The sequence below is a fragment of the Biomphalaria glabrata genome, chromosome 8 (assembly GCF_947242115.1).
Source record: "Biomphalaria glabrata chromosome 8, xgBioGlab47.1, whole genome shotgun sequence".
In the NCBI taxonomy this organism is placed as follows: Eukaryota; Metazoa; Mollusca; class Gastropoda; family Planorbidae; genus Biomphalaria; species Biomphalaria glabrata.
Window position 1 is genome coordinate 21304581 of NC_074718.1, and position 19627 is coordinate 21324207.

Sequence of the window (19627 nt, forward strand, 5' to 3'; positions counted from 1 at the left end):
ATTCTATCTAAGGCAAAAGACAGACAGGAATGGAGAAAGACACTCGACAGATCATTTGTCATGCTTCAGTGGTTTATCAGACTAAGGGATAGACATTGGAATTAAAATATTTGAGAAACGGGGTGATAAGCCAAGAGAATGAGTGTAAGGGGTGTGATCAATCCCCAAGTTAAACAAGTTTTCTCTAATTAATGTGAGTTTTGTTAAGGTATGTTAACTCTTCAGCAAGATTTGTATTTTCTAAAACCCAAAACATTGAAACCTCCCTTTCTTGCTTGAGTTTGGAAGCTTGATAGCCAGTCTTTTTGGAATCCTTTACTTGATAGCCAGTCTTTTTGGAATCCTTTACTTGATAGCTAGTCTTCTCTTTGAGCATATTAACAGAAGTACAAAAAACATTTTTGAGGATAAGAATACTTACTCCATGTTCAGTGATAGTGATAGTTGATGGTGCTATGGCTACATTGACAAACTTCCACTTCTCAGGTGGGATGCGGTAGTACATGTACTGAATGGCTTCATTTAGTATGTCACGGCCTGAAATTACATTTTCTAGAAAGTTATTCAGTTAGTGTGACGGACTCAACTAAAAAGCAATGTTCAGGTTTTACTATTCTGACACATGGCAACAAATTTGGAATGAATTTTCAAAACCATATTTGAATTGATTCTGAAAATTTAATTATATTTAAAACAGAAATTAATTGGCAACAAGGTAATAAAGGGAGTTATTGTGCAACAAGCCACCCCCCCCACCAAAGTGTCTGTCATTCTTACGCTTTACATCAAGATCAATGACAACATCTTCACATGCTTTAGTACCTGTTGGTCTGATCACCTCATGTGTACCAAGATAATGACACCTCATCACTTTACGAGGCTCTTCCATTGGAGTTGGAAATCTTGCATCTATGAAGAAAAAAAAAAGACAGTTGATTCACAGATATATTTTCAATTTGAATTAAATTTAAAGTACAAAATTAATTAAGTGGATAAAAAATAGATTTAAGGAATGACATTTGACAAAAAGAGAATTTCATTTCACTGAAAGACAATCATCCAAAATTTCACATAAATTAAAAAAAATCTTTCTCAATGTAACATATCTTTCTAAACAGAAATAATGTGTCATAAAAAATAATATCAAGAAATATTACAATTATTTATTTGAAAGTGCAGTCATTAATAACTCTTTCTATTTTTTTATGAAATATATTTATATTATTATCAACATTATTTAGTAGCACTTTTATTATTGATTATAATTTATTGCCAACATTTATCAATTCATCAATTTTAGACATATTATTTTATATATTTAGTCAGTGGCATTAAAAAAAAAGAAGATACTTTCTAAAAAAAAGCTAATGGCTGATTCAATGTCTTCTATACACAATAAAATTTGTACTTCATTCTAAACATTTAGGTCAGTATGTCCTTGTACGGCTGGTACACCCTTGAATGAAAGCCATTTCTTTCATACACAACCCACTAGGGCCTGCAGGAGAGCTGTAAGCTCCAACATTTGGGTCCTGGAGGGTTTTAAGAATGTCTGGAGTGCACTATTTACCCTATAGGCTCCAACATTTTGATCCTGGAGGGTTTTAAGAATGTCTGGAGTGCACTATTTACCCTATAGGCTCCAACATTTTGATCCTGGAGGGTTTTAAGAATGTCTGGAGTGCACTATTTACCCTATAGGCTCCAACATTTTGATCCTGGAGGGTTTTAAGAATGTCTGGAGTGCACTATTTACCCTATAGGCTCCAACATTTGGGTCCTGGAGGGTTTTAAGAATGTCTGGAGTGCACTATTTACCCTATAGGCTCCAACATTTTGATCCAGGAGGGTTTTAAGAATGTCTGGAGTGCACTATTTACCCTAGAGGCTCCAACATTTGGGTCCTGGAGGGTTTTAAGAATGTCTGGAGTGCACTATTTACCCTATAGGCTCCAACATTTTGATCCTGGAGGGTTTTAAGAATGTCTGGAGTGCACTATTTACCCTATAGGCTCCAACATTTGGGTCCTGGAGGGTTTTAAGAATGTCTGGAGTGCACTATTTACCCTATAGGCTCCAACATTTTGATCCTGGAGGGTTTTAAGAATGTCTGGAGTGCACTATTTACCCTATAGGCTCCAACATTTTGATCCTGGAGGGTTTTAAGAATGTCTGGAGTGCACTATTTACCCTATAGGCTCCAACATTTTGATCCTGGAGGGTTTTAAGAATGTCTGGAGTGCACTATTTACCCTATAGGCTCCAACATTTTGATCCTGGAGGGTTTTAAGAATGTCTGGAGTGCGCTATTTACCCTATAGGCTCCAACATTTGGATCCTGGAGGGTTTTAAGAATGTCTGGAGTGCACTATTTACCCTATAGGCTCCAACATTTGGATCCTGGAGGGTTTTAAGAATGTCTGGAGTGTGCTATTTACCCTATAGGCTCCAACATTTGGATCCTGGAGGGTTTTAAGAATGTCTGGAGTGCACTATTTACCCTATAGGCTCCAACATTTTGATCCTGGAGGGTTTTAAGAATGTCTGGAGTGCACTATTTACCCTATAGGCTCCAACATTTTGATCCTGGAGGGTTTTAAGAATGTCTGGAGTGCACTATTTACCCTATAGGCTCCAACATTTTGATCCTGGAGGGTTTTAAGAATGTCTGGAGTGCACTATTTACCCTATAGGCTCCAACATTTGGATCCTGGAGGGTTTTAAGAATGTCTGGAGTGCACTATTTACCCTATAGGCTCCAACATTTTGATCCTGGAGGGTTTTAAGAATGTCTGGAGTGCACTATTTACCCTATAGGCTCCAACATTTTGATCCTGGAGGGTTTTAAGAATGTCTGGAGTGCACTATTTACCCTATAGGCTCCAACATTTTGATCCTGGAGGGTTTTAAGAATGTCTGGAGTGTGCTATTTATCCTAGTAAAAAAAAAAAAAGGTGCAGGTCAAATGAAGTTTTATAAAGTAGAAGGCAGTACTGGCCAATACTACTTGGCAAGAAAAATTCCAGATACATATAGTGCTTGTATGTGTGTAATGGGCATCTTATCTTATCTTATATAATACAGACGTTACTGCAAAAAAAAAGATGATTATGTCCTACAAGTCATTCATTCAGTCATGCATATATTAGATATAACCAATGACCAAAATTCTGCCAAGTCACTGGTTTTCCTCGCCAGCTCAGGCAACCCATTCCATGCTCTTGCACTAGGGAAGAAGGAGCATTTGTATAAATTTGTCCTAGCATATGGGACAAGGAATGTGCCTTTATCTTTGTGTCTTTCAGAGTATTTTGTTAAATTTTGTTTTTGTATTTGAAGATTATGATTCAGTGTTTTATGTATAATTGCTACTTTATTTTTGAGTTTTCTATCCTGAAGGCTTTCTAAATTTAGAGATTTTACTAAAGGTGTTACTCTAGTCAAATGTGAATATTCGTTTGTTATGAATCTCACTGCTCTATTTTGTATCTGTTCCAGTTTCTTAATGTTTTCTTGAGTTGAGGGGTTTCAAACAGAGGATGCATATTCTATTATTGGCATAAGGTTAAATAACATTTTAGTTTTATATTCTTATTTGATTTATAGAAATTTCTTTTATAAACACTAATGCTTTGTTTGATTTTTTGATAGTTTCATCAATATGGGGATTCCATGACAGATTTTCATTTATTATAACATTTAGGTATTTTGCATTTTTAGTCTGTGTTACAGGTTTACCATGAATAAGATAAGTGGAATTAATTTGTTTTAGTTTTTTAGTTACTCTTAGTAACTGACATTTTTCTGGGTAGAAAGACATGTTCCAATTTGATTCCCATTTCTGTAATTCATCTAATTCTCTTTGAAAAATTTCTGTATCTTGTGTTGTTTTTATTGTACTATATATTATGCAATCATCTGCGAATAATCTGACTTTTGTTCCTGAACTAATGCAATCCTGTAAATCATTTATATAAATTAAAAATAGTAGTGGACCTAAAACTGTTCCTTGAGGTACACCTGAGTTTACTGTTATTGGTGTTGATTTAGAGCCATTTATTATTACAGTTTGTTCTCTCCCTATCAGAAAATCTTTAATCCACTGTTGCAATGGACCATCAATGCCAAAGTACTTTAATTTTTTAAGCAAACTATGGTCAAAAGCCTTGGAAAAATCTAGTAAGATAGCATCTATTTGCTCACTATTATCTAAACCTTTATAAAAGATCATCTTCGTGTTAAATATGACATGTTGCTGATACAAAAATAGTCAACACTACAATTACTACAGTCAAGAAATTTTCAATCATTGTGACACTTAAAGAGTCAAACTTAGCAAAGACATTTTGAAATGCCACTTACTAAAATATTTACATTTTTGAAACTTTAGTAATAATGCCATTTTATGTCATTCTAAGAATATTTTTTTTTAAAGGCTTGGTCCCCCATCTTTTTCAGAATATTGTATCCCTTGAGAAATGCTGATTTAGGGCAACAAAACAAAGAAACTGTAATCCCCCCCCCCTCCCACTTACTGTTATACAAGTTCTGAAAAGACAACTTTTCCCCATTGGGCTGTGACACTTTGTCTAGATTGGGCAGATCTGTTGGTCGCATAAGTCTTGCCACAGCAGACTGGTGCAAGCTGCGCTCCAGCATGATCTTTTTACAGATATCTCTGAGTGTGTTAGCAATCTGACGAGCTGGTGTGTCACAATGGAACACATGACACATATGAATACGTGTACCTCTGTCTCTGGCCACATAGGCAAAGTCCCTAGAGAAAAATCAAACTTTTTAAAATAACCAGAAATTTGTGTGTATTTATTATTAATTAACTAATAGATAAAATTTTTTTTTTAAATTAGCAATACCAGCTAGAATTAAGAAACTATAACAATATACAACACATTCCATCACTAATCTTGTAACACAAATTACCTTTCTCTTTAATTTCCATGAAGCAAGGAAAAAAAGTTTTAAATTAATAAAATAGTCACAATGTACTAAGTCACACAAAAAATAATTTTAAAAAATTGAGGGCTATAAATAAATTGCAATACAAATTCCACAAGTTAACTTGTTGAATTATTTCATAAACTGTACAATACTTACCTTCCGTTATCACGTCCCACACCCCATACTCTAATAGAGTGGATCGGTTGTGAGTTGAGGACCACCCCGTCAACTGGATCCACCAACCTAAGACTAGTATGATCTAAATCCATAAATAAATCCTTGCCCTGTGAACATTAAACAGTTGATGAAAAGTGCACAGCCTATTTCATTCACACAAGAAGAGAAATAAAAAATGCAACATGAGAAAACTAAAGTTAGCGAAACCCTAAGAGATTTTTTGTTTGTTTAAATTTATTATTACAATTTATGGCATACAATAATATTTTACAGAGAATTTATTTTAAAAAATTATTTAACTATTTAGAAAACATGGAAGTGCATTTCTTTTTATTTTTGTCTCCTAATAGGGAACAGCTGTAGAAACTGGTGGGTTTGGGTGTTCTAAGCTTTTAAAGTGTCAAAGGGAATGTTAGTGGTAGCCCCAAGGGAGGAGATACCTTTGCCTTGTTCATCTCCTATGAAAAAGTCAAAATACAACAGCCCTTTTCACAATGTAGTCCTAAACTCTCATACATGCAGAGTTTTTTTTTTTTTTTTCAGTTAGCCATCAATGTTATTTTGAAAAGGAGTTAATTTTGATGGAACATATTTTTTTTTCCCATCCTCCATTGGAATATTTTGAACAAACATTTTGTCACAAACTTTCAGACTTCTATAGAAAAGACATTCATACCAAACATTTGTAAGGCAAAATAAGAGACCTCAATAAATATAAGTCAATGAAGTGCAACCATATTTGTATAAAAAAATAATTTACTATTTAAGGGTATTTCTTCATTTTTTAGTGACTCATGAACTGGTATTAGTTTTGTGTGGTCTATCTCATTTAAATATCACAAACTAAAAAAGAAACTGAAAATCAAATATGATATTTAGATCTTGCAAAGTTCTGGTGCAAAAGTTCCATCCTGTTCTGAAAGCAAAAAGTTCATTTTTTTTAAATGAAATAAGCCAGTAGTTTTTTCATCAAAATGCTCAATTTTTACAACTGTTCACTATATATAGTAAAAAAAACAGAAGAGACTTTATAAACAAGGGACCGGACTCACATTTTAATATTTTTTCAAACATTTAAGCAAACCGTTTTGTTCTTTTCTAATTAATTAAAACAAAATATTTGTATTATAAAATAAATGTCTTCAATTTTGAAAATTAAGGATGAGTGTTGTGTTTCACATGACACCACCAACCCAGTAATGACCTGCATAATATTTTAATAAAGTGTTTATTTTTGTTTCAAAAGAGAAAGATTGCATTTAGTATGTTAATAAGCAGTGTTTAATATTTTACAAGTGCAATGTACAATGCTACCAATCTAAATATCAAAATTCAATAACATCAGTTAGGTCAGGTACACATTGAACTAAATCTTCATTAAATTAGTTCATTGAATACATACGGATATTAACAATGTCATAAAAATAACACTCCATACCCTGTGGTATCATATCCTCAGTCGACCTAATGATACAATAATATCGACAACTTTCATTAAGTAAGCATGTTTTCTTTTTGTATTGGCGGAGATAAGGTTGTGGTTGTTGATATTTTGCAGTTTATAGCTTCAAATATTCATGTTGAAATCTACTTTTTTAACTGCCTGAGTGGAACACTTTTTTTCACCCAAACTATCTTTGTAACTTTGTTTATGCAATGATTTCAGAACTAGCAATGAAGAAAAATTTCAGAGAGCTTCTGTTTAGTCAATGCTTGTCTGACATTAGTTATTCCCTCTTGGAATGTGTCTGGTGACTCCATCTTAACAGCTGATAACCAGGGGCCTAACAAGACATCAGCAAGAAATCAAATCAATTTGGGCTCTGGTAATTTAATTTGTTCCCCATTTCCTGCTGACTCTACTGACATGAGGCACTCCCCTCAACTGGCTCATGTGCTGATGGAATGCCAAGTGTCCAGCTAACTAAACATGTGACTTAGTCAGGATCTAGTCCAAGTTACAAAATAGAATAAGAATAACACAAATAATAATAAACTTTCTTATCCCCCAAAAAAATGTCTTACATTACATATAACAATATATTCATTATCAATTACTTTCTATGATAAAACACAAAATATACATTCTTACCCCAGTTTCTATTCAACATTACTTGTGAAATGTACATCAGAAAGTTGGGAGTTTATTCAATGATACAATGGCCATGGGAACAAAAGAGTTCTTTTATCTGTTTGTTTTTTGCTATCATTGTCTTGCATCTCCTTTATTGTCTTAGTAAAATATTAAAATCCTGAATCAGTTTTTTTCATATGTTTAAAATCTTTATAGCTTTCTTAATATTTTTCTCAATTTGGTGTCAAAGTGCAGTTTGTTTGTTGCCAATGATATTACTAGAAAGATTTAGGATTTTATAGTTTATTTTTATAATTAATGTTCAGATGCCAAACCAGGCAGAGATGTTGAAAATTAAATACTGCAGATGTGAACATGGTAGGACACTGACAAGGTTTTTTTTTAAATGCCAAAAAGGAGATTTTTTCTTATTAGGCTTAATCTTTGTTTATATTTTTATAGAGGGAATCTCTTCTTGCAAAAAAGTTATATTTCAATTTTTTTCATACAGCACAATTAAGCATAAAAGCAAATAAATTAATTGTACTTAACATTAACCAAAGAAAAATAAAAGCATTAAATTCAAATAATCTTTATTTTTAAATGTAAGTTTTCAAAATCCTTAAATTGCTTTACACTATTTTAATATAATGACACAGAGTGTCTAGATAAAAACAGAATGTTTCATGGAATAAAGTGAAGTGCACAAACAGATTGGACACTGTACATGTAAAAATCCATTTGAAAGATTGTCAAAGAGTCATGTGAATTTAGTATGTTGAATACTTTGATAGCTAAAACTTCAAACTAGACACAAAGCATTATTTCAATATCTCATTTACTTGTAAGATGATTACCGGGGGGGGGGGGGGGGGGGGTGGTTGGGAGGGATTGAATTCAAATCCTACAGTTCAGAAGAGTGGTGTTTCATGGCACCTTCTTCCAGATAGCATCTTTTTATTCATAAATAGTCATGAAAAGAGGAAAATAAGGGTACTATATAGAACAATATCTAGAAGTTCTATATAAAAATGACAATAGTATACCAAGAAATGTATAATACATTTTTCATTTCCAAGTGTTTTAAGGAATTAAAAATGACTCCAAAGTTAATTGCATCAGCTTCCTAAAAATAAATAGTATCTCATGTGTCAAGAAATAGCATGCAAATCCATCTGTCCAGTGTTGTATTGGTTGTTCCTGCCTGGAGTTTGTACGAAGCAGAGAGTCAAGACATTAGACATTCAGATCAGGGTTAATAGACATTATTGGAGGCAGCAACCCACAGGAGACTACATGTCATTGAAAGGGAAGGGAAGATTTAGCCAAGGGAAACAACTGACATCTTTTCTACATCTAAAACTCTCCTCACAAAACTACACAAAATCAATACTTCATCACTAGCTTACATATAAATACATAGAGCAATTTTTTCTATCTCAGAATAGACTTGTTGATACAAATTTTAAATAGTAGAAGAGATACAAAGAGTTCTATATGCTAAAAGAAGAAAAGTTGGCTTAGACTGAGCACTGTACAAGTCACTATTGGAGTGACCATAATATATTTTGTAGTCTAGATCATATAATGACTGTTTCGATTTTTAATGTGCTTTGAAACTTTTCCCTTTATACTTCAGAATTTATTAAGTCTTAAAGGTTGCTACAAAAATACATTCTGAATTGACTGTTTCAATTTGAGCAGCACACTTTTGTTTTATACAATAGACTTTTCCTTTTTAGTGCATTCAAAGAGTGGGCTTTTAAATTATAGAAAAAAAAACAACAACAACAATTTACACTGTGTTCAGTTATAGCAAATGATCTCATCCCTCTGCTTATATCAAAAGACAACAAACAATTGACTTACATCTCCCCATCGTCCAACAGCATCATTAATATCATTGCGACCAAGTGAAAGATCCACAATGCACTTGTTAACAGCCTTGCTGCTTCGATCAGGAGATAAATCTTCTTCTGCTATTTTCACCCAGCCAAGGGAGCGAACTGCAAAGCGTACAGTTTTATCAGAAGAAGTTTCCTGGGGTTTCTTCTCTGACAATGTTGATCTAAAATAGAAGTAGATAAATATATTTATTGGGCAACACAGTGAATAATTATAAATATAATAATGCAAGGAATAAAACAGCACCAATAGATTGTAAAAGGTAGCAACAAGAATTCACTTACAAAGATTGGAGAGAGTTGGCAGCATACTGTAGAGCATGACCTTCAAACTCTGCCAAGTGATGCTCAGTTCCAGAATTGGTACTGGTTGGGGTTGATGGGATAGATCCAGCAGAACTGGAACTCTAGGATACAAGGAAGATAAACTGAATGGTGATTCAAACATATATTATTAGTTTCTATCAACAAATAACTAGCTTGCTGAAAGACTAAACATATTACATAGTTGACATTTTATGCATCATGTTACCAAGTTAAAATAAATCAATAATTTTAGCAAGAAAAACTGTAACAAAGTGAAAGACAACTATCGGTGAAAAGATACTGTAGTTTTATAGACTAGCCAGCTAATTTGTTAAGGTCAACAACTTGGTACTAAATATTTTCTTTTACATAAAACATGTTCTATAATAGTTTTAAATTAGTTTTAAATAGATGAGTAGATAGCTTTTGTGCTAATGATTCCATAATAAGGAGATTTGAATGGGCAACATCTTGCTAAGTAAGTCAGCAAATTGTAATCTATAAACTGCCTCCATTTTTAGATAGGGGATTGAAGAGCGTGTTTGAGAAGGTGGGGCACTGGCCCATTCAAAAGGAGTTAAAGAGGTTTGGTATTTACTAGGATTATCAAAGAACCAAGGAGAGAAGAAGAGATGGAGAAATACACGAGAAGAAATGTAATCTAGGTTAGCTGAAACAGACTGTAAGACTATACAAGAGTTTTTGGTAGTACAACTGCATACTTTGATTTCATGGATATAGTGTTTGGAAAAGACAGGCATATTTTAATTTGAAATATTCTGGTTTTAACTAAAAATGAAAAAGAAGTTAACAAAGAAAGTTTGTGTTTTCACATAAACATATTGGAAGCTCCTGTAGGTCCAAGGTTTGGTAGGCAATGTCAGTCAAAAGACAAAAATAATGTAAGAGTTGGTTAGTTGGTCAAGCAAGAATCAAGCAAAGATCTTTCCTGCTACTGATACAAGTATAATGCCTCGATAGTTAGAGCAGTTAGACTTGTCACCCTTTTTGTATAGGGATATGATAACAGCATCTCAAAAGTTCAGGTGGAACAATGCACGTCTAACAGCATAGAGCAAAAAAGTCTGTTAGCCTCTCAGTTAGGGCAACACCTCCAATATTTCAGCCAGAAGTCCATAAGAGCCAGGTGCTTTGTGTTTTTTGAGTTTATGAATTGCTGTTTCAATTTCCTCAAATGTCTGTGAGTCATTGAGCTCCTCTCTCATAACTTTCTGAGGAATATTTACCAGCGCTTCCTCTGATACTTAATCTTTTGTCACTAAATAGCAGGCTATAGTGTTATATATATATAGTATATCCGCCTTGGTAGTTAGAAGAGTGGAACCTTCCTAAGATTTTTGCAGCATCGCAGTCTGGAAAGTTGGGCCATAGGTATATCGAAGCAACTCATACAAATAACAAGTGTCACCAGTGTTAGCATGTTACCATTAATATGAGGCATTTGCATTTTACCTATGTGTGTTAATGGCTTTCTGTACCATTTAAGTTGAGATTAGGGTTTGTTTTGAGTTAGGTTTAGGGATTAGAATCTATATTAGTAGTAGGGGGTAGGGTTAGAGCTATCTGGTTAAATTGCACATAAATCCTTTTTTTCTTATTTATCCTAACAAAATAGCCTCAACAAATACATTTACTAAAGCAGCAACACCTAAGCAAACTAAAACCCTAATAATAAACTTCCAAAGCATTAGGAATAAATCATCAGACTTAGACATTTTATTAGAAAGAGAAAAACCAGACATAATTGCGGGTACAGAAGCATGATTAAATCCTGAAATTTATAACTCAGAAATTTTTAACAACATTTATGAAATTTTAAGGAAGTATATGGCAGATAATCATGGAGGAGTTCTCTAAGCTATAAAAAACACACTAATAGCGGAAGAAGTTACTTTACCTAACTTAAAAAATATTGAATCAACGTTTTGTAAAATTAACACCACCCTAATAGTAGGTATCTACAGACCTCCTAATTCTAGCTTAGAGTATAAGCAGAAATTATGCAATGAACTTTCAATATTTATTAAAAAAAACCCATAAAAATGCAGTTTTTTGTATTATGGGTGACCAGGGTGACTTCAACCTCCCAGATAATAATAGAAAATCATGGAATCCCCATACTGATGAAATTATGAAATAATCAAATAAAGCATTATGGTTTATTAAAAGTAATTTCTACAAATCAAATAAGAACATAAAACTAAAATGTTATATAATCTTGGTACAGCCAATAATAGAATATGCATCCTCTGTTTGGGACACCTGAACTCAAGAAAACATTAAGAAACTAGAACAGTCACAAAACAGAGCAGTGAGATTCATAACAAACTATATTCACATTTGATTAGAGTAACACCTTTAGAAAAATAATAAAATTTAGAGGCCTTTCAGAATAGAAGACTTAAAAGTAAAGTAAACACTGAACCATAAACTTAAAATACAAAAAAAAAACTACTAATAAACTCAGAATGACTATGCGGTCGCAGTGGGCCTGCACTTTCATAGGCCCCGTGGTAATTCTAGGTGTAGATTATTAAATTACAACATTATAACTTATATATATAATAACAGGTTTTGCACAGTCTCCTGATTTTCCAAGGGCTAGTAGAAATTTCATGTAATTGTAAAATATACCAAAAAGTTCAGGAAATCTGAAATAAAAAATCTCCTGAAAACTCATACAAATCTCCAGTCCTACGTGCAATAAAAAAACCCGGCATTGTCAGCTTTCATTTAATAAAAATTTATTATAAAAACGAATGTATTTTCTAATAAAAATCTTAATGTTGAAATAATGCTTATCCCTACCCAGGCTAGGCCCCGCGCAATCTGTTTTGCTTAGGGCCCCGCAATTGCTAGGACTGGCCCTGAAGGCACATTCTTTGTTTCATATGCTAGGACAAATTTATACAAATGCTCTTTCTTCCCTATGCTATTAGAGCATGGAATGGGTTGCCTGAGTCAGCAAGGAAAACAAAATGATTTTGCAGAGTTAAAGTCATTGATTAACATGGAGGACTAGATTGACCTAGGAACACATGTAGGACTTTATCATCTTCTTTTATAAGATAAGATAAAAAAAGATAAGAAGAATATATTTTAAGCATGATGCAGGTGAAATCTGATTTAGTGCTTTTAGTTTTAAAGATGTAAATAGGACACAGAAGGACAGAAGACATAGACATGTAAAGACATAGGAATCACTTTGGAAACAAAGAAATTGCTTAGGATGTAAATTATCTTCTTTTTTGAAGTAAGGTCTGATTAGATAAGAATAAGATTTCTAGAACCAACCATTTTTTGTACCTTAATCACTTGACCCTCTATTCCCCCCACAGCAATCCCCTAGTCAAAGTAGGCTATCTCTATGGACCCCAACACAGCAATCCCCTAGTCAAAGTAGGCTATCTCTATGGACCCCAACACAGCATTTCCCCAGTCAAAGTAGGCTATCTCTATGGACCCCAACACAGCATTTCCCCAGTCAAAGTAGGCTATCTCTATGGACCCCAACACAGCATTTCCCCAGTCAAAGTAGGCTATCTCTGTGGGCTGTGTCAGAAGCTCTATGTATTGATTAGCTACTTGAGAGTGAGATAGGGTGAAGTAACCTTGATTATAGCATTAATGGCTTTTGGTTAAGTCAAAGATGGGACCAGCTATGAGGAAGAGTCAAGGAGTGGGTACAGAGAAGACATAATATCTATACAGCAAGGAGAGTCAAGGAGTGGGAATGGAAAGGACTTAGTATCTATACAGCAAGGAAAGTCAAGGAGTGGGAATGGAAAGGACTTAGTATCTATAGAGCAAGGAGAGTCAAGGAGTGGGAATGGAAAGGAATTAGTATCTATACAGCAAGGAGAGTCAAGGAGTGGGAATGGAAAGGACTTAGTATCTATACAGCAAGGAGAGTCAAGGAGTGGGAATGGAAAGGAATTAGTATCTATAGAGCAAGGAGAGTCAAGGAGTGGGAATGGAAAGGACTTAGTATCTATAGAGCAAGGAGAGTCAATGAGTGGGAATGGAAAGGAATTAGTATCTATACAGCAAGGAGAGTCAAGGAGTGGGAATGGAAAGGACTTAGTATCTATACAGCAAGGAGAGTCAATGAGTGGGAATGGAAAGGAATTAGTATCTATACAGCAAGGAGAGTCAAGGAGTGGGAATGGAAAGGACTTAGTATCTATACAGCAAGGAGAGTCAAGGAGTGGGAATGGAAAGGAATTAGTATCTATACAGCAAGGAGAGTCAAGGATAAGGGAATGGAAAGGACTTAGTATCTATACAGCAAGGAGAGTCAAGGAGTGGGAATGGAAAGGACTTAGTATCTATACAGCAAGGAGAGTCAAGGAGTGGGAATGGAAAGGACTTAGTATCTATACAGAAAGGAGAGTCAAGGAGTGGGAATGGAAAGGAATTAGTATCTCTAGAACTAAGAGGGATTGTCAAGGAGTGAAAAAACAATAAGATGACTAACCAAATAACTCAAACAATAAAGATTAAACATAGGAATTGGATATCTTGCTTAGAGTAATGGTCATAATTACTAACAAAGGAGAAAACTAGTTTTAATTAAGTATTACAACAAGACCAATGCCAGAACTGTAGAAATATAAATGAGTTGAGGGAGCAATAAATGGTAGGATTCCAACTACGCTGCCATAAGCAGGTTGCAAAAATTAATCCATCAGCATCTGGCATTGACACATAATCTGACAGATAAGTATGCCTTACTACAAGGGAATAGTTTTAAAACACATTAAAAATAGAAACAAACACAAAATCACCATATGATTTGATTTTATGTGTCTTCCCCCTATCTCAATCTCAACTAGCTTTGTCAATAGGAACATTCAATCATCTAAACATGCCTACACATACAAAAAAGGAAGCATACAACAAGCAAAATAAAAAAAAAAAGACTTAAAAAAAACATATATAAAGTGTATTTGTATCAATTAGTTTGGATCAGACTTGTATTTGAATTTGTTATAGATCTAGACTAACAATAATAAATCTGTGCAATTAGAAATATTTTTAACAATTGTTTTTGTTTAGCACAATTTCATGCTTCTTTCTCAATGAGCTATGGTCCTATCACTTGTCTGGACCAGTTGGGGGGAGGAGGAGAAAGATGGGGGTATCTGGGTGAATGTTACTGTGATTGCTTTTTAAATGCATTTTATAAATTTAGAAAGAAGTTGTACGCCTTGAATTCTAGCTTGAGGGCTCAAGTCCCTTAAAGCCAAAACATTAACCACAGTATCAGTTAATTACTTATGAAAATAGAAGGTTTTATAGTTATGTATTGTTACTTTCTTTTCTTTAAGCCACGACTTACTTCACTACACAAAGTATAAAGGGAATTTTCAATTTATGCCACCATATCTGTCAAGTACAAGTTCTTTCCCTTATTCGATACCAAACAAAATAATTTATTACCATTAGACTATTAACTAATTGGTTAATTTTTTAATTGATTCTTGTCTTGTCAGGTAAAAGAAATAATTGTGCAAAATTTCAGCTTGATCCAAGATTGGGTGTTAGACAAATAATGTGTACAAACATTTTACCAGACAGACAGAGTGAGCTGAAATAAGATTTTTAAAAAGGACATGCACTTACTGATTCAGAGGTCAGTGAGATTGACCTGGGAGAACAAAGTGCTGGACCATCAGGGGGAGCAGGAGGTGGAGGGTCTCTCTGGATGGTACCACTCTTGACATGCCAGTAGTATGCCCCATCATCATCTGGTTAGAAAATTTGTTGCAGTCTTTAACCAACAAATCCATTACTTATTCTATGCATAATTTTTACATTAAACAAATTAATGGTCTGGACCTCCATTACATATTCAGATGAAGAAAAAAAATAAATAAATAAAAAGTCTATTTCAAACAAGATGAAAATGAGCAAATTCACCATGTTTTAAAAAGTTCATTCAATGTGGAATAATGAGTGAAAAATGAATTGATGGCTGCCTGATCATGCAGTATGCGCGCTGGACTGTTGTTCGGTTGTTTCAATGGTCCCAGGTTCATACCCTTTCCTCTGCCACCCCCAATGACCTGCAGGAGGTTTGGACTAGGAAGTTGATTAATTGTAAATAGAAACATGAATTTTTAAAAAAAGCACACCCCTCACACCCATTTGTCTAGTGACGCCACTGCTCCAAGATATATCTCGAGATTTTATTATTATCTTTTTCAATGTGTCTGCTATTGCCAAGTTATAATTTTTCCAACTTGGTTGTCACCCCCAAAATGGTGTCAACCGGTGTTGACCGCACCCTCGCCCTCCAATGACGCCACTGCTACAAGATATCTACTTCTTCCCAACAATTTCGATTAACATATTGGAGTAGACGTAGTAAGAAATAAAAAAAAAAAGAGCCGTTACAACAAAACAGGTTTCCCATGCGAACAGAATAGGCTAATACACTATTACCCACTAGTAGGCCAACTAATCCTGATCATAATTGCTCTATTTACTTAATAGGTCTTGACTAGATCCAGAATATAGAATATATATATAGAATCTAGATCTAGATTTCTTGACTAGTTCTAGATATAGTCCAGATCTAGAATCTAGATCTACATCTACACTAGATCTCTAGACTTGATCTAAATCAAGACTTGATCTAAATTATTCTAGATAGAACTAGAACTAAAATCTAGAACTAGAATTCAGACTAGAGCTAGAGTTAGAATCTAGATATGCTAATTGTTTGTGTCTTAAAACCTGGGACTTTATAACCTGACAGTGCAGATAACTTGCCTGGCTGTGCAAAAAAAAATAAAATAAAAAGAAGATGACATGGTTTTGTTACTAGAAGTTACATGTGTCATTGTTGATGTTCATATCAATAAAACTAGAAAATAGAAGTGTAATTAGTCTATAGTACATTAGACACTAAGGCATTCAGTTACATTTAATCTATTTAAAAGTAGGAGAAAGCTTCTTCACCAACTCACAGTCCACATTAAATCAAATAGCATGATAATAAGTCCAAGTCATGACCACAGGTATTACCAATGAAGTGATAATCAATGGGCAGCCCCAACAAAGTAGTGACAGGTCTCCCTGGTCAAGTGATCCTTCACAGCCATTGTCCAGATTCCCTGTTATGACAGCTATAAATGACACTTCAAGTAGAAGCAGTCTCTGACAGTCTTAGAAATAAGTTCAATTGTTCTGACAAGTTGAACTAATAGGATTGGGTTATTTATTTGGAGAAAAGCTCTTGTCATTATTGTGACAGCAAGAGTGCTACAGTCATGTCATGTATTATGTCATGTATTACTTATGGTACTATCCACTAGAAGGAAACAAGCAACTTTCACAATACACACTATTTTTTTGTTTTTCAAAAAGTTGTTCTGATTCTTTGAAATGCTAAATCTTTTTACAATCTGTGAATGATATTACAATAAGCTTAGATAAATAAATTGTCTGATTGACAAGATTATAAAGAGGGTTTCTGTGATAACAAATTCAGGGATTGCCACCACAATACAGGTAGACAGACAGGTTTCCATATCACCCTCACCCAATACATAAGTTCTGCTTGTAGCCTGTCTGAATACAGCCAGCATAAGTATAAAAAGTCAAATAGATGAAGAATTAATGTCAATTTTGGAGTCCTGGTAAGTGTGTACTGCTTTTCAATAGCCTGAACCTCTACCAATTAAATCTTCATGCATGATAAAACAAATTCAGACATCTATTTAGTATTTTATTGCCCTCAGGAAAAGGAAAAAACAAACAGGGAACTAGAACCTTCAGTTGGCTTTCAAAGGACTAAGAGTATTGTAAGAGCTTGCTGTCCCTTTCTGTTCCTCATGATCCTAAAGGTTGGTGGCACAATGTAATGTCTCGCCTCAACATGGGCTGCTGGTATGGGATTAAGGGGAGGCCTTTTGGACAGGAGGTTTGCTTATCTCTCATTCGTTGTCTCTGGAAGAAATCCTTCCCTATGGTCAGGTGTCTCAAGAGCTTTTGGCTGACTAAAGTAATGTCAAGGCCGCAGGAACAAAAAAAACAACAACTTATTAAAAAAAGGTTTTAGTGTAACAGCTACTTTTGTCTTTTAATAGCCAACCATTAAATTTTTAAAATTGATTAAACAGGCAGATTTATCAAAAAAAAAAAAGAATAAAACACTTTTAAAACTTTACAGAAAAGAACCATTTATACATAGTCTTGTCATTTGTATTTAAAAAGTGAGTGTCAAGATACATATGTATTACTTGTGAATTTTTGAAATATTTACAAAAATAAGCAGTTCCTACTGTGATAATATATAAAGAGACTACAACAACAACATCAAATATATTGGATGTATTATGACATTAGCCAAACCAAATCTGATTGGCACTTCCAAAGCAGACAAAGTGTGACAACCTGAAGTTAGACAAGAAGCCAAAACTAGTCTTGAGTTTGACAAGTAAACTATTTCAAACTACAGCTGGTGTATGGCATCTTCATTGAGAAGTACACAGGAGACCAGACTGTGTATTTTAGGCACAAGTTTGTCTCTAAAAAAATTCTTTGTTTAGGATAAGAGCAATGGTTTCCATTTAGAGTCACTAAAGAAATAGTTTAAATTTAAAAACGGGGTTTTACTAAACAGGGTCACAAAAATCATTTGCAACCCCTGAGGAGTTATAGTTAACATATGCATTGTGTTGTCTGTGTATATTTCCAATTGCAATGATAGATTAGCAGATTCTTTGTCTTAACATGGACACAACATAATTCTCAGGGGTATAAAGTACAAAAACTTGAAGGAAGTAAAATCTTACAAGTGATAATGTTTCAACCACACTACTAAATTGACATAAATCAGATTTATTTAGGCAAATGAATAGACACCACACTACTAAATTGACATAAATCAGATTTATTTAGGCAAATGAATAGACACCACACTACTGAATTGACATAAATCAGATTTATTTAGGCAAATGAATAGACACTGAATTAAATAAACCTATTCAGGCTCATGTTCCTTTGTGTATTATTTCATGATATTATTTTATATAATGTCAGTCAAGAATTACAGCCAAGACACATTCATTTTTACAGGGAATAATTGTGTACTTTAGTACCTTACTTTTTTTTTTCAATTTACTTAAAAGTAATTACATTTTTATTGTAGTAAAAAAACAACAACCTTTGTTTTGCTAAATTATGTATTTTTATTTATATCATAAAGTATAAAATAAATGTACAAGTCAAATATTAAAAACAAAACAACCAAAAAAACACTTACCTTCATGTTTCTCCCAACCTTCTGGTAGAACTTCACTGTCTTGCTTTATTGGCTGGGTAACATCTTCTATAGGTGGCACATTCTGTACAGGTTTATAGTAAGGTTACAGACCATTGTTTGGGTTTGACAAACATCTATGTGAACTCTAAATGTAAACCTTTTTATTCCAAAGAGTTAAAAATGTGTTGAAACAATGAACTCTTGGAATAACACGAAGTAGCAATACATCTACACAATACATCTGCTGCACTGTAGTCTTTATTTTGAACAAGTGAAGGCACATCCAAAAGGTCATAAGAGTTAACAGTCCTAACTGAGTAGAAACAATGTGGACACAGGCACAATTTATAGTTGTTTGTATTTTAGTGGGAACCAAAGATGTATTACAGGATGGGGACTAAAAAAGGAAAAAAAATACATGAATATTATATCTATTCTCTGATAAGGACAACATGTTGTATATAAAGAAGGTTTAAACTCTACAGAGTGCATATTTTTTTTTAAATAGCTTTTATATAGCGAAACTTTCATGCTTATATTTGTGGACCAGTAGGGGGAAGGGGTATCTGGGAGAAGGTTGTCTGTGCTGCCTTTAAACACAACTCTGCTCCAGTTGGGTGTCGAACCTGAAGCCTCCCTTTGATAGATAGTTAATCCAAGCTCAAGTGTACTTCGCCTCTCAGCTATATCCCACTCTATTTTGTAAGAAACTATTTCTGTATGTATTGAATCCCTATGTCCATGACTTGTCACAGCTTCATGTGCCATGAAATACAAGTAGATACTGAGATAAAATGTTTGATAATAGGTACAAGAGGAACCAGTTCCAGGAAATGCTGAGACAAAACATAGGTACTATTAAAATGCTGAGACATAACATAGGTACTATTAAAATGCTGAGACAAAACATAG

General features: G+C 34.0%; 1 protein-coding gene across 5 annotated transcripts in view; it reads right to left on the reverse strand.

The window, feature by feature from the left end:
* Positions 1 to 19627, reverse strand: part of LOC106075439 (amyloid beta precursor protein binding family B member 2-like) — an 88547-nt gene that overhangs the window by 13842 nt on the left and 55078 nt on the right. For all 5 annotated transcript variants that reach the window (XR_008779542.1, XR_008779541.1, XM_056039604.1 and 2 more), the window contains 8 exons: positions 18716 to 18797; positions 15067 to 15191; positions 9400 to 9521; positions 9080 to 9278; positions 5116 to 5243; positions 4536 to 4777; positions 823 to 909; positions 422 to 537 (listed from right to left, as the gene is read on the reverse strand). Coding sequence is in view for 3 of the 5 variants with exons in the window: in XM_056039604.1 (XP_055895579.1) it covers positions 422 to 537; positions 823 to 909; positions 4536 to 4777; positions 5116 to 5243; positions 9080 to 9278; positions 9400 to 9521; positions 15067 to 15191; positions 18716 to 18797 (1101 nt within the window). In the remaining 2 variants the exon portion in view is untranslated. The remainder of the gene's footprint in view (positions 1 to 421; positions 538 to 822; positions 910 to 4535; positions 4778 to 5115; positions 5244 to 9079; positions 9279 to 9399; positions 9522 to 15066; positions 15192 to 18715; positions 18798 to 19627) is intronic.